The sequence below is a fragment of the Ziziphus jujuba genome, chromosome 9 (assembly GCF_031755915.1).
Source record: "Ziziphus jujuba cultivar Dongzao chromosome 9, ASM3175591v1".
Taxonomy (NCBI): Eukaryota; Viridiplantae; Streptophyta; class Magnoliopsida; order Rosales; family Rhamnaceae; genus Ziziphus; species Ziziphus jujuba.
This window is the reverse complement of record NC_083387.1, coordinates 25,485,021-25,499,702: the sequence shown is the minus strand read 5'-3', so window position 1 is coordinate 25,499,702 and position 14,682 is coordinate 25,485,021. Positions and strand designations below refer to the sequence as shown.

The window sequence follows — 14,682 nt, the reverse complement described above, 5'->3', positions numbered from 1 at the left end:
TTAGACATCATTTCTTGATTTAATTGTTTCCAGTGAAGTTTAAAAGGTGGATCTAAGGGATGTGGTTGGTAATTTAGGTTGATTTGTTGGCAGGTTTCATATGATTTATTGATTGGATGAAGCTGTGTGACAGTTTTATGGTGAATAATTTTATTAGAGGAAACTGGAGGAATATTCCAGTCTGGGTTGATTGATTTATTAGAGGTGAAACTAAAATGTTCTTCATTGATTATGTCTGGTATTTGATTTCCAGTAAGTGATGATCTAGAGCTAGTACTTAATCTAGAACTCGAAGAAGAATTAGACCTAAATAATCTATCCATATTAAAATTTTTAAATTTAAATCTTTATAAAATAAATCTATTCTTTATCTTAATCTAGTCTTTTAATTTACCCTCCTACACAACTATCTATTTTTCACTAACCTTTCACTTTACCCTTCCACCCTTCTTCCTAGACCTCTCATGCTGCTCCTCTCACGCCCTCACCTCGGGTCTTACTGTTCAGTCCCACGGTCTTATTGTTCAGCTTTCGGTTTCTGGGCAGCTGTTGGTAAAGCTAGAGGCTAACTACGAATAAACAGAGATAGGTATATGGCAAACTAAAAGATAGACAAGATGCAGAATAAATCTACGGTATAAAGGTTTAAGAATTAAAAATCAGAATATGAAACAATTATATAGATATAACACTCTACGGGTGCTAAAAGAAGAAACAAGCATATAGATCGGAACACTTATGGCTCTGATACCATAAGGGGGTTAGCACCAACAGATATGAAGAACAGGAATGGAAGAGACAGAGTATGAATATGGAAGCGGAAGGAGATGAAAATAAAATGAAAAGATAAATAGGCGGCAGAGCCAGCCAAGTATAATAAATGAAAATAAATAATTAAATAAAAATAAATAAATGATTTAATGAAAATAATATTGAAGGCGGTATAACCAGCCAAGCAATATATTAAATAATTAAATAAATAAATGAATGAAAATAATTAAATAAAATGTATGAATGCTTACTTGATTACGAAGAACCAAAGTGTTACAAGCACTCAACACTCAAAATAAATAAATTGATTACACTTGGAGAAGAAGAGGAGAAGAAGAATATATATATATATATATATATCTACATACAACATATATACCAAGTTGTTTACGGTTATTCATATATTCATATTTTTAGTTTACTAGGCATGATCAATGATCAACGTGGTTCACATATTCATCCAAAGTAATAATAAGATTAAAAATATATACTACTAATAAATTTATTCAATTATAAGATTAATATATTTTTTTCTTTTTTATTTTTCTATGAATATGCTAAATCCAAAACAAATTCACTTTATGCAACAGAAAAAAGAAAAAGAAAAAAAGAAAACCAATTACCAGAATGTTATATAAAACGATAAGTAAGCATCAACAACTCAAATTAAATTAGATAAATGTCACCGCCCTTAAATTATTATTGTTTTACATGATACTTGGCATTATTTAAATTAAACCTAGACTGAGTTGGGGTTTTATATACTCCTTAGGACATTTAATTAAGAAATATTAGATATTACATTTTAATTTTGACATTATGATATCTTAGCAGTGAAACTTATTTTCTCATTTCACTTCATCTTTAAGTTGTTCTAGATTAATGACAATGATTAATTTGTCAATATTGATTGTTCATTTAACTTATAATTTGTCTTGTTTTTCTTTTTCTTTTTTTCTCTTTTCAATAATTTGATCATCATTTTTGGAAATTACTAGGTCTGGCCACGTGCAATGCATGTGGTTTAATATAAAATTTGGATATCTAATAGTTTATATAAATTATTTCTAATTAAAATAATTTTATGATTGTTATGATACAATAATTTAAAAATCGTCTATTTACTAATTATTTTTTTAATTTTATATTAATAGAAAGGAGAAAATTTGTTTGAATAAAATAGAACATAAAGAGTGAAGAATGATTTATTTTTGTAGAAAATAGAACATTCTTTTACTAAGCAAAAAATTAAATGAACAGTAAAAACACAAAGTACTTGCATTATAAATGAGGATATTTTAGCACAATTAATACTTTTATAAGATAATTGTAAGATTTAATAGAAAAGTATGTAAAATCTAAACTATTTTCTATTACATCTTGCATTTTACAAAATATTAATGTTAGTGCTATTATTGTAGGATATTGAAAATAAAGTATTTTGTAATAGTATACAAAAAGTTACAATTGTCTATCATTTCAATATTGACGTAAAGAATATTTCATGATAGCCAATTAAGCATTCTTTGTTTGTCTTTATGCTGAGTAAACTTTTTCTCGCTACTCTCATTATACTGTAAGAGAGATGTTTGCATATATTATGGATTATGTTTTCATCATATAGTAAAAAAGATAAAAATATTAATATTTGTTTATTTCTATTAACTTAACTAAGCCATTGATTTCTATTCCTTTTATATTTTATTCGTTATATTATACTTTTTTTATTTTCAAGTAACTTACTAAATAAAAATTTTGATTTTTTTAATTTCTTATTGGAGTTGTGAATTTGATCTTGAAAAAACAATGTGTGAGGAGAGCTACTTGATTGTCCTCATAGACGGCATTGTTACACTTCAATACTCAAATATGATAAATATCAAATCCAAAATGTAGTCAAAACGTAATACTTCGGTGATATTTTCTAATTTGTATGGTTATAAGTGTTGTTTGAGGTAACACTTTACTGAATTAAGAATTAATGTTTAAAAAACAATAATTTTATTATTGATTTTTTTTAATAAAAATCCTTAAAATTTGTTTAGAATAAAATGATATATAATCATAAAATATGAAAATATAAATTTATGGCTTTATTATCCAACTCTTACTTACAGTACTTCCTTTGTTTTTACTTTTTTTATTTATTTCTATTTTTTTGCATTACTAATAACACTCCTATTATATATTATTCTCACCCAAACTATAAAATGGATATTTGAACCTGATTTTGTATTAATGTTGAAATAATGTCTAACTCTTATGTATGACTATTATCATATTATGTGTATATCCACTATATTTTATCACAACTATTTGCTTTTTATCATTTTAGCACTACTATTATATTAAAATAATGATTTAAACATCTTTTGATGAATTAGTGTTGAATTGAGTGAAATTCAAAAACTTGCTAAGTTATTAAGTTCAAATTCCTTTCCATATATCAAAAAGTGAAAATTACACATTTCCTTTTTATTTTGACAAAATTAGACAATACTATCATCTTACTTGTAATTATGTTTAATATTGTAAATAAAATAAATGACATAGACATTATTGACCTGAATTAAACAAATTTAATAGTAAGAGTAAACATTGAAATCAAGCTAAGGCCATACAAGTTATTCCCCACCCCCCCCCCCAAAAAAAAAAAAAAAACAGTTATCTAAAATAAATAACAATATGAGGAAAATATGTTAAGACTTAAAAAGTACATTTTTAATTTGCCTTAAATTACAATACATAATAACAATTATGGCTAATAAATACATATCAACCAATACATATCAACCAATTACCAGTGCTATGTTACTGTCTATTTTCCTGCAAAAATTAAAAGCCTTAAAAATAACATAATCCATAATATATGCAAAAAGACTTTGTAATTATTTGTTAAAAAAGATAAAGACTGTAATCAAGAAACGACGTTTCCTAGAACAAATTCTTTAATTATTTAATTAACCTACACAGGCAGTAGGAAGGAAGTAGATATTTTTTATATTTAGTTAATCTTTTTTTTTTTTGGGTTCTAATTAATTAAAATTCCTACCCTTTTTTTTTTTTATGGATGAAATATTAAGATGATAAGTTGAACCACGCGCTAGAAAATAAAAAACATGGAATTACCAAAGGAAAAGCTTCCCGTGGACGCCACGTGGCAGCTCACTTTGTCCGAAGAGCCCTTTTTCATAAACAGGTTTTGGTTTTTAGAGTCCGCCTTCAAAAAAATATAAATAAAAAAAACACAGAGAGAGAGAGAACAAAACAAACGTTTCAGGATTGACGAGAATAAAACAACGTAGTTATTTTTTCCCCTCTTGTGGGTACTGGAAAAACCAGTTGTTTAGATTATATAGATTATATGGTGGGTGTGCAATCTTCTCGTGACACATGGAAAACGGGTTGGCAAAACGCATGAAAGGAGTGCCGTTTTTGAACCAAAATAAACAGTAAAAAGGGACCAAAAACCATTCTCTTCTCCTTTATAGTATAGAATTATAGTATAGATTTTAGCTATATCAAGATTATCTAACCAGTTCAAGCATCTGGATATATTTCCGACTACATTTTATGTGAGTTTTCTAAAATATTTTTTTCTTTATCAAAGGTTTAATAGATTTCAACTAAACAATGTTTCAACTAAAAATATTTTACTATATCTGCAGCATGAAATAGTTCCATTAGCCTACTTTAAACTCATATTTCACTAAATTAGACCTCATTATGGATAGAGTCTCTGACAACTCTTAGCAAGCTTCTCAATTCCATATTCTGCAGTAGCATACTCTCCTTTTTAATAAAAGTTGAGACTAACACAGGTATATAAAAAGAAAAACGATTCCACTTTTAATGATTACTAATTTTAGCAGATAAGCAAGCATGAAACGAGACGGCATGGAGAAGGTGAAAGATAAACAAAACTTAAACTCAAAGAAAGCACAAGAAACCATTTTTCCAATAACATGGAAATAAAGCCCAAACAGCAGCTTTACCAGGAAGTGTACTATTATTTACTCTCTTCGATATCCAACCGCACAAAATTGCTGTACTGGCATTGTTCCATGATTTTAGACTACATTAATATTTGGTCCTGCTTTCCATATCTGAAGGGTCAGAGTTCTTCTGAATTAGAAGCGTATGAAAGTTGTTGACTTTCTCTGTCAATCCAACATCGGCAAATGCATTCAAAAGCCTCCTACAAGCAGAAACATCGAAAGCTGTAGTAGTTGATTGCTTCCATTGGTCAATAACCTCTCCTACTTCTTTCAAATGCCCAAGCATCAGATATGAAGAAAGAATGCAAATGTAGTTCCTACTCGTCATCTTTTGCTTCGTCATCCGCAAGGATTTCCATATTTGATCAATCCTATCTTTGTTTCCTAAACCAGCATGTAGAATTATGAGGAAGTCATATGTAATCCATTCTCTTTGTGTGAAAGTTTTTTCAACTTCAACAAGAGAATTTAACTCTGCTTTCACAAGATGACCTGCCGAAACATATATACTGCTGAGGTTTATATACCTCTCCCAATCTTCATCAGCACTAGGATCAGACTTCATTTCATTTAAAATCCGTCTAACTTCATTGATGTTCAGAGATGCAGCACATGAACTTATCCATAGATTGTAAGTAAAGATATCTGGGGCTACCTTCTTTCTTTTAAGTTCTTCCACAACAAAAGAGACCTTCTCCACTTGCCCAACCGAAAGATACATAGTCATCATCTCATTGTATGTAAGGGCACTGAAACCAAGGTTTGAATCCTTTATCCTCTCATAAAGTTTCTCAGCCTTGTCAGTCAATTTTGCTCCAGCATATGAGTGGAGGAGAGCAGTGTAGGTTTCAGTGGTTTTTGCAGTCAGAGGCAGACCTTCAAAATAGTGCTCAGCAGCATCAATTCCAAAAACTTTCGTCATCAAGTCAATGCGGATGGCATAGTCAGAATCTGACAGTTCTGAGTTATTATGGGCAACCATCCACTCTGATATCTGGAAATTTATAAGAAACACAAAACAGAATTCAATAATTTTGTGACACTGAATGTGGAACAGAGGAACAGCAACAATGTGCTGATCAAAGCTTTAATCTTGTGATACTGTATGTGGAACAGAAGAACAGCAACAATGTGCTAATCAAAGATCGCACATTCTCACACTAAAAATTACATCAGCTGTTCCATCCCAAGTCCATGTTCAAAACTAACTTGTTCTTTAGTGAAGACAAAAGTTCCTTTTTCACGGTTACAAGTGATCGATCCACATAAGAAATCTGTGTACTCACATGCGGAACCAATTAATACTGATGCAGTATTCTGTGAAGGCAAAACAAGCTAAACTTACTCTTAAGTGTCTTCAACTTGAGGGTTTCTCCAACAGATTAAGCTCCTACTAGATGACAATTATGTTCTCCAACTTCAGGTTTGTTGCAAAAGAAACCTGAACATGGTTGGATTCCCTCTTTCTCTCTCTCACAATTCACATACAGACACCTAGTTGCACGTAAAGAAAAACAAGCAGACAATGATACTTAACCTGTTTCTATAAAGAGTTTACATAGCATCTATGACTCGAGAAGTTCAGTTATTTTCAGGTAATGCAACCACTCTTCAAATGATCAATAAACAGGACATTTACAGACACAACTACTAGGGCACGCTTGTTCATGCAATACCCTGAACTATGAATTCATAAAGCCAATCATACCAATTGCCAAGATGGATAAAGCTTCTCCAAGGTACTAGCTCTCATCCTTATGATTGATAAATATCTGACCCCATTCTTCAACCATTCATTCTACCTCTCATTCCCCTTTCAATGGGTAATCTCCTCCAATTTGGACTTAGTAAAAAAGTTTAGATAACAAGAAAACAAAAAAAATAAAAAGTAAAACTTTTACATTGTTTTAGTACTCAGTGTTTATAAATGGAAGCTCAATGAAAACCAAGAGCATAGAAGCGTCCAAGGAGAAATTTTAGTGCTTAGCAGCTTCTTTGCTTTCGACTTCAAAATTTAAGTTCTTTCATTGTTTCGAATCAAGATCTTTAATTCTCCAATAGATAATAAAAAGATCATTATTCGTAAAGTTTTTCAAATAAAGTGATTAAAATTTTCCTAGCTTTGCTTTTTCTGCTACACTTAAATGATGTCCTAGCTTTTCTCTGCAACCAAGCAACCATGGAATAGAAAAAATTCAAACAATACTAGAAAAAAGAAATCGTACCTCGAGAGCGTGCTTGTAACGCTGAGACTTCCTGAGTTCCTTAGAAATCTGGCGAAGCTCCGAGATAGCAATTGAGTTGCCTTCGCCAATCCACTTCTGAAGAACATTGGTGGCGCTTCGCTTGGGCAGCCTAAGCCTGAAGATTCTACTTTTGAGGTCTTCATTTTCCCGGGAATCTTCGAGAAAATCACTGCTCAGTGCTCCCGAAGAAAAGAATCTGCTTATAGATGCCGACCGAGAATTGTTGCTGAGGAAGCTGCTTTCGCCGCATTTTCTAGGTTTCATAACAATCAATATGAGTTGAGCCGGATGAGATTCGAATTCATGCATTTATTTGCAAAAGAAAGCGCACAAAATTGAAAAAAAAAGATTAAAAACAAAAATTAAATCTGAATTTATGTCGTGGAATTATACCATAACTATATAACCAATTGTGTACGATAGAAGTTTTTAACGAAAGAATAACGAAGATTTTGAAATTCAAAGTGGTTGACTTTCTTCAGTTTCTGCATTTTCTCGGGAAAATAAATGAAAATGGGAAAATGGGAAGTTTGCATACCGTCTGAGAGAGAGGAAGACTGAGCGAGACGCCATTGATGTGGTTCCACTGTGTTTTCATGTGGCTTTTGGGTTCGGTCTTAATGAGATTAGTATCTGTTTACCAAGATTTTTTTTTTTTTTTTTTTTATCAAAATTCTATTCGAAGGTAAAAAATTGTATTGTTTTTTTGGTTGAGAAAGTAAAAAATTGTATTGTTAAAAAATAAAAATGTTGTATAAAAGTTAATATGTATTTATTCATCGAAATAATTCAATAAAAATAATATTTTAAATTTTTTTAAAAAAATTTAAATGTTATTTTTTTAATAAATTATCTAAATTATAAATTATTTAAATTTTTTGACATCTATAAAATTTGAATTTGTATTTTTATAAATACAGATACAAATAATATTTTAAATTTTATATTTTAAATTTTTTTTTTGTTTGTATGCCATTTAATATAATTGAATGAGTATTTAGTAAAAAATTATTTAAAAAAAAAAATATATGTTAAAATTTTATTTTTATTAATTATACTAAATGAATTCTAAAAACATAACAAACTATTTTAAAAACATGACATATCTATAATGGGATATATCCAAACATAAGTCTAATATAATAATAACTACATATATTACAATAATGTATATTATATTGTAACATTTGAACAAAATCAAAGCTACAGGCAAGAATAAATAAATTAAACAAAGCTTTATAATTTTTTTCAAAAAATGACGTGGTATATATTGATGGGTATGGAACAGGGTCGGGACACCACAATCGGATCGGAATCCGATGGTTCGCATATAAGCGTGATTGAAACCCCTGGACCCGGAGGGCCTCGACGACATATCTTCTGCGGAATCCCTATCACCACCGACGGCGACATCGACATCGACGGCGACGATCTCATATCTCGCCGTCCGGTAAGCCTCTCTCTCTCCGGCGTCTGGTTTACTGGATCATAGTTTGAATCGATTGTAATCAGTAAAGTAGTAATATTATCTGTTCTGACCCAATAATATGGAGTTTGCTGGTTCTAGTTTGAATTCATTGTAACTTTACAATTTGCTGTTACTATGCTTTTTCTTTCAGTACACATTTTAGTGGGTTTAGTTAATATGGTTTTGATTGTAACCAGTAAAGCAGTTACATTTTCTGTTTTTACCTATTTTATGGAGTTTGCTGGTTCTAGTTTGAATTGATTGTAAATTTATGATTTGCGCAGTTTACTAGTTGAATTCTTAATGTGGATTTAGTATACGGCCTTTGAGCATCTTTCTATTCATTTTGTTAAAGAGCAAAAGAAAGATGGGTGGGAATCCTTTGGCTCAGGTCTCAACATGCCCAACAGTGTTGTTTTCATCCTTCACTACCCTCCCATCTAGTTCCTTAAAATGTTTTCCCCATCATCTTCAATCTCAATCACGAGGAAAATTCACTCGAATAAGTTGTATGTCCGCTGATACTGAACACAACAAACCACCCTCTTTAGAGAAGAAGAAGAATCCACTTGCAGTTGTTATGGATGTTCCTCGGACTCTTTGGAGGAGAACATTACGGCCGTTGAATGATTTTGGTTTTGGTCATAGGAGCATTTGGGAAGGAGGAGTAGGGTTATTTCTAGTTTCAGGTGCAGTTATTCTTGCTCTCAGTTTGGCTTGGTTGAGGGGTTTTCAACTGCGGTCTAAATTCAGGAAGTACTTGGCTGTGTTTGAGTTTGCTCAAGCTTGTGGTATTTCCACTGGAACACCAGTGAGGATTAGAGGTGTGACGGTTGGCAATGTTATCCGTGTAAATCCTTCCTTAAAAAATATTGAAGCAGTTGTTGAGGTGTGTTATATGGCTTATTGGATTTATTTCCAACTTGAAATGTAAATATTACAGTTTGTTTCACCATTTCATTTGTTCTTGGTTTTGTTTTATGCATAACCTTGTTTTTGTAGGTTGAAGACGAGAAGACAGTTATACCTCAAAATTCTCTTATCGAGGTAAACCAGTCTGGTCTTCTCATGGAAACAATAATTGACATTACGCCTCGAGATCCAATACCAAATGTTTCAGTTGGTCCTCTTGACCCAGAGTGTGTCAAAGAAGGTCTAATTGTTTGCGATAGGCAAAAGCTGAAAGGATACCAAGGGGTAAGTTTGGATGCATTAGTTGGGATATTTACCCGTCTTGGACGTGAAGTGGAGGAAATTGGTGTTGCCAACACTTATTCACTGGCTGAGCGAGTTGCCTCTGTAATTGAAGAGGCAAAGCCACTGCTTGGAAAGGTGTGATGTGCCCTTCTGCTCTTATCACGTTTTTTGTTCTTTTGCTTGACTAGTCTTATGAAAATAATGTTTTAACCTTCCAAAATGTCAAAAGTTTGATTACTGTGATGCCATAGGAAACGAGTGCTTGTTACATTTGATGGAGTTGTGATTGAAAAATAAAAATATGCTATATTTATCCACTTTGACTGTGGTCAACGTTATAATATTACTAAAAGTGAAGTTTAAAAAGTTAATTTTAAACCTGTTGATAATATTGGATAAGTTTATGTTAAATAAAAATTGTTTATAGAGGGAGGGGGCTTTTAAGCAAAGTGGTCCATCACCTTACTAAATATTATTTTTTAAACAAACATCTTTAACTATTATGAGGTTTGGCAAAAATATCTACTATTTGTGACAAAATTGAGATTGATGCTTCTTAGTAAAATATGACACCTCCTCTTGGGATTTCTCCTTTATACATAGATATGTACATGCATCGAGATTCATAATGTTCTCATGTGTATATATTGGCTTTGATGTAGTGATGTCTCAGATCAAAGCCATGGCTGAAGATGTTCAACCTCTGCTTGCTGAGGTTCATGATAGTGGGTTGCTAAAGGAAGTTGAAAATTTAACCAGAAGCCTTACCCAAGCCTCTGAGGATTTAAGGTGAACTATCCTGATCTGCTACATGCAGCCTTGATTGTTAGCAATTATCTTCGAATATTTTTAACTTTACCTCTTAGGGTATACTAACTGATGTGGTGTAGTTTTGTTTTAATTTCCTTTGTATTTATGCCAACACTGATGTTAATTTCAATTTATTCGCTTAATTGGCCGAATATTTTCAAATTGTTTGGAGTTTTATTGCCAAACAATTCAAGGATGTTCGGCCATAGACTACCGAACATGTCAATTTTATCACCTCTGAAATCTTCACATTATGCTTTCTTATATTACTATTATTTTTGCTAAGTTACTATCTATCTCAAGAAGCTTTAACTATATATATCAAGCTAACAAGTCTTCATGGATAGCCAAGTTCTGAAACCATTTATCACATATCAATAATTTCCAGCTCTATCCACTGTTGGAACTGCATTAATGTCACCACCACTTACCTACTTGTTCATAGACATGTTTCCATCCTGCCAAAATAAATTGTGCCTTTGAGCTGTTATCCATATTCTCATTTTTTTATTTTTTATTTTTTATTTTTTGGGCTGCTGATGCAACCTTGATACTAACTAAAGATATCCAGCAATTTAATCAAGTTTACAAAATTATTTTTCTTTCCCAATAATATGAACAATGTATCATTAACAAACTCTAAATGAGGCACCTGTACTACATCTTTTCCTACGGTAAAAACCACATTTAAATCTTGATCGATTGTCCCTTTTATTATTCTACTTAATTCTTTTCTACGTATTAGAAAGACAAGGATAAGTTGGTTCTCCTTGCTTAAACATCTCCTTGCCCTGCCTAGTTCTTCATTCAAGAAATCAAAAATGCTGGCAGAGATTTCAGACACGTACAGCCCTCAATCAACATTCTCTATCTTTCATCAAAACTATTTTCCCATAACAAAATCCAAAAGATCCCTTAATGCAGTTATATGTGATAGGACATTAGTTTATTTTAGAATTCAGTTGGTTTTTTTGGAAGTCACTGTAGTTGTATTGGCAAACTTACGATGTAACAAAACGAAAGTATAATTTTTTTTGTTCAGTTACCATATCTGGAAAATTGCAGGATTTTGTAACTCCTTTATGTGGTGCCCTTAGTTTGTTTTCACTTGACCTTCTTCAGTTTTTAAGAATAAGCAAGACTCAATAGTTCAGGTAAGAATCATATAAAACTCAAATGCAACCTGATTATATGAGCCATTCTTGGACAACCACTTACACCTCTAATGGATTAGATTTGGCATGGTGTCCTACTCCAATTAGTAATGAACCAAATCAGCTACTATTAGGATTTTACTAAAATCCAATTATATTAGAAACACATAGCACAGTCCCTGCTTTTTGTATTTGACTTAGTGTTTCTATTTATGATCTTATTTTGTTGAAGTTGATGTCAAGAAGATTATTATTCATCCTGATAATCCACAACATTATTGTTTCCCATAGATTACCATGCTTAATCTGGTTACCTAGCTAAATCATCAAAGATATTCTTATTTAAATTTAACTTCTGTCCAACTTGAAACATTGACATGCCTAGCAATTTCTCCATGTGAAAGACTTTTATTGAAGAATACTGAATGGTTTAAAATGTCAAAACCGTTTACAATGATAAAAGACCTTTTTTGCAGCTCATAACAGTTTAAAATTTCATGCAGGAGAGTGCATTCATCTGTTATGACCCCTGAGAATACTGAATTGATTCAAAAATCCATATACACACTGATTTTCACCTTGAAGAATATTGAGGTGAGATCTGATTAGAAAAATACCTATATTATTTTGCGGGTTACATAATTTGTGATCTTTCTTATCTTAAAGGACTCTTTTTTTCTTTTTTTCTTTTTTTTTTAATAATAAATTCTCATAATCCACTGCTGCAGAATATAAGCTCTGATATTCTGGGGTTCACTGGTGATGAGACTACAAGAAGAAATCTGAAATTGCTTATTAAATCCCTCAGCAGGCTATTGTAAGTTGATTGAAGGTCACCATTCGGGTTCACAACGGCTGCATAGATGGTAAAAAGAACAATATTGGTTTAGAGCATTGATAATCAATAGTAAAGTGAGAAGCTAAAGGGTGGCTAATTCCAGTTATTCCCCTTTTTCTTTTTTTGGTTATTTTTTTACTGTTGCACTTGCATAGAACTAGAGCTGTATGTTACATAATGTTTGTTCACTTCATCTGGACGATGTTTTCCCTACCCAATTAGGCACATGGTTGCTTATGCTTTTTGCCATAGGGCCTGTTTCTATAAAAAGTTTCATACCAAGCTGAAAATATGAATTCTGAGTGGTAGACTTGGAAATTTATTTGTTGTTATGGCCCTCAGTTTCCTGTTAAAATGTCTTCTAGGGGTATTCTACAAATACCGTAGATGTCAGTTGGTAAGCTATGTTATTCCCAGAAGAGTTAAGATATGCCTTTGAATGCCGCAGTTGGTAAGCAATGCTATTCCCAGAAGAGTTAAGATATGCCTTGGAATGCCGTTGAAAGGTGGTTGCCGATTATTGTTTTGGTTCTTGAGACTAATTTGGGGTTTACAGTCTTGTGCTGAGCAAATTTCTTTTTGTTTGAATGGACTTACATGTTTATATTGTCAATTTATTTGTCCAACGTTTGCTCTTGCCCTTCCATTCATGGGACAGAAACTAATTCATGCTTGATTTGTAGCTTGTACTTTCATATGTATCTCTTCCACATTGATAGTATGATTTTGGGATTTGTATAAGTAGATTTTAGTAAGGGTCTTGTTGGTTCGTGATAAATGTAATAGGAATATTATATATATATGTGTGTGTGTGTTTTTTGGTGAAAATGCATTTTCTAGGTGTATGTATGGGTGGACTTTGGTCGGAGGAAAATGTGGGTCTAGAGAAATTTGATTATTTATTTATTTATTTATTATTATTACTGTTATTATTATTATTATTATTATTTTGTGGTAGATGGAGAAATTTGATTCTCATTCTTGAAGAAGTGGAAAGTGGTTCCTTAAAATAGTTTTTAGTTAAATATAAAACGGTGGCATTATTACTGTCCAAAGTGATATTAACGAAAGGGGGAACACACACACACACACAAAAGCAGCTTGAGAATCCTCATCCCAAAATTACGCCCCTACAAACCTACCAAGCTGGCAAAATGGGGTCGTGCTTCTTTATATACAAGCATTCTTATATCGACAATGGGGACAAGGCTCATAGAGTAATATTTGTCTAGTATTGAAAATAAATAAAAAAGCAACTATAATAAAAAGAAATTTATTAAGATAAAACTCGATTTTGACAATAATATTGTTAAGCCATTTGGGTCCAAACAGAAATCCTTATTAAAACAGAATAGGCAGGAAACATATACTGATGAGAAATGATAGCTTCAGCAACTTGAATTGATACCAAATTAAAAGCTGCACATTCAACTTTGTTCCGCGTTACAACATCTAAACACAACATACAAGCGTCTCAAGGTTGAAGTCACCTGAAACGACCTTCCCTGCCACAAAAACAAAAGCCCCATGAACAAGCTTCCCCACAGCTGCTCCTCTAACAAAAGCTGATAACTTTTCTCCAACATGATGGGAGGCAATATTACCATGAGGTGCCGGTACCGGTGGTGGTAGCAGGAACCCGTAACTCACTGCCGGTGGAGGCATATATGCATAAGCCATCGATGATGTGGGATAATGCAAACCTTGTGGACTTGGATACGGGTATTGCACCGAAAATGGTGGAGGTGGAGGAAATGTAGGAGCTAAATATGTGTAAGACGCATTTGGATGATGTTCCATGACTTGTAGTGCATATGAATTTTGTGGGTGCATAGCCATACAAGAACCTGTACGTGTATGTAAGAAAACTAAACAAGGCCTTCTCAACTATATATGATTGTTCTAAAGCTAAAAGAAAACTAAAAAAACTAAAAAATAATAATAATAATAATAAACAAAGAAAAAGAAAAGAGTAGTCCAAATCTACTTCTCAATCATTCTCATTGATGATCATCAGCAGCAAGAATAACGATTTGCATGCATGCCTGTTTCAGTATTATTGTTTTGGAATTAGAATAAATTGGAAAAAAAGAAAAAGTATCAAACTATTCATCGTTATGGCCAAGTACTTGTGTACTTTTGGGCACCGTCAATTGCAATATTAATATAAATGAGGAAGGTTCTTGCTTTGTTCAGTCAG

The 14,682-nt window shown here is 32.1% G+C and overlaps 2 protein-coding genes and 1 long non-coding RNA gene across 3 annotated transcripts; 1 reads left to right on the top strand and 2 right to left on the bottom strand.

Moving 5' to 3' along the window:
• Positions 1-4,509: 4,509 nt before the first annotated feature.
• On the bottom strand, positions 4,510-7,660 carry LOC107427613 (pentatricopeptide repeat-containing protein At5g09450, mitochondrial). The gene is made up of 3 exons (XM_016037995.4): positions 7,554-7,660; positions 6,995-7,268; positions 4,510-5,763 (listed from the first exon to the last, which is right to left on the bottom strand). The coding sequence occupies exons 1-3, from the start codon at positions 7,586-7,588 to the stop codon at positions 4,852-4,854; spliced, it is 1,221 nt and encodes a 406-aa protein (XP_015893481.3). The 5' UTR covers positions 7,589-7,660; the 3' UTR covers positions 4,510-4,851.
• Positions 7,661-8,299: 639 nt separating this feature from the next.
• LOC107427605 (protein TRIGALACTOSYLDIACYLGLYCEROL 2, chloroplastic) lies at positions 8,300-13,411 on the top strand. The gene is made up of 6 exons (XM_016037988.4): positions 8,300-8,465; positions 8,768-9,372; positions 9,486-9,815; positions 10,354-10,469; positions 12,148-12,238; positions 12,373-13,411. Exons 2-6 carry the CDS (start codon positions 8,851-8,853, stop codon positions 12,463-12,465), a joined length of 1,152 nt encoding a protein of 383 aa, XP_015893474.3. The 5' UTR covers positions 8,300-8,465; positions 8,768-8,850; the 3' UTR covers positions 12,466-13,411.
• Positions 13,412-13,739: 328 nt separating this feature from the next.
• On the bottom strand, positions 13,740-14,482 carry LOC132799526 (uncharacterized). The gene is made up of 2 exons (XR_009634245.1): positions 14,087-14,482; positions 13,740-13,987 (listed from the first exon to the last, which is right to left on the bottom strand). It is a non-coding gene; the product is annotated as an uncharacterized LOC132799526 (long non-coding RNA).
• Between the last annotated feature and the right edge of the window lie 200 nt (positions 14,483-14,682).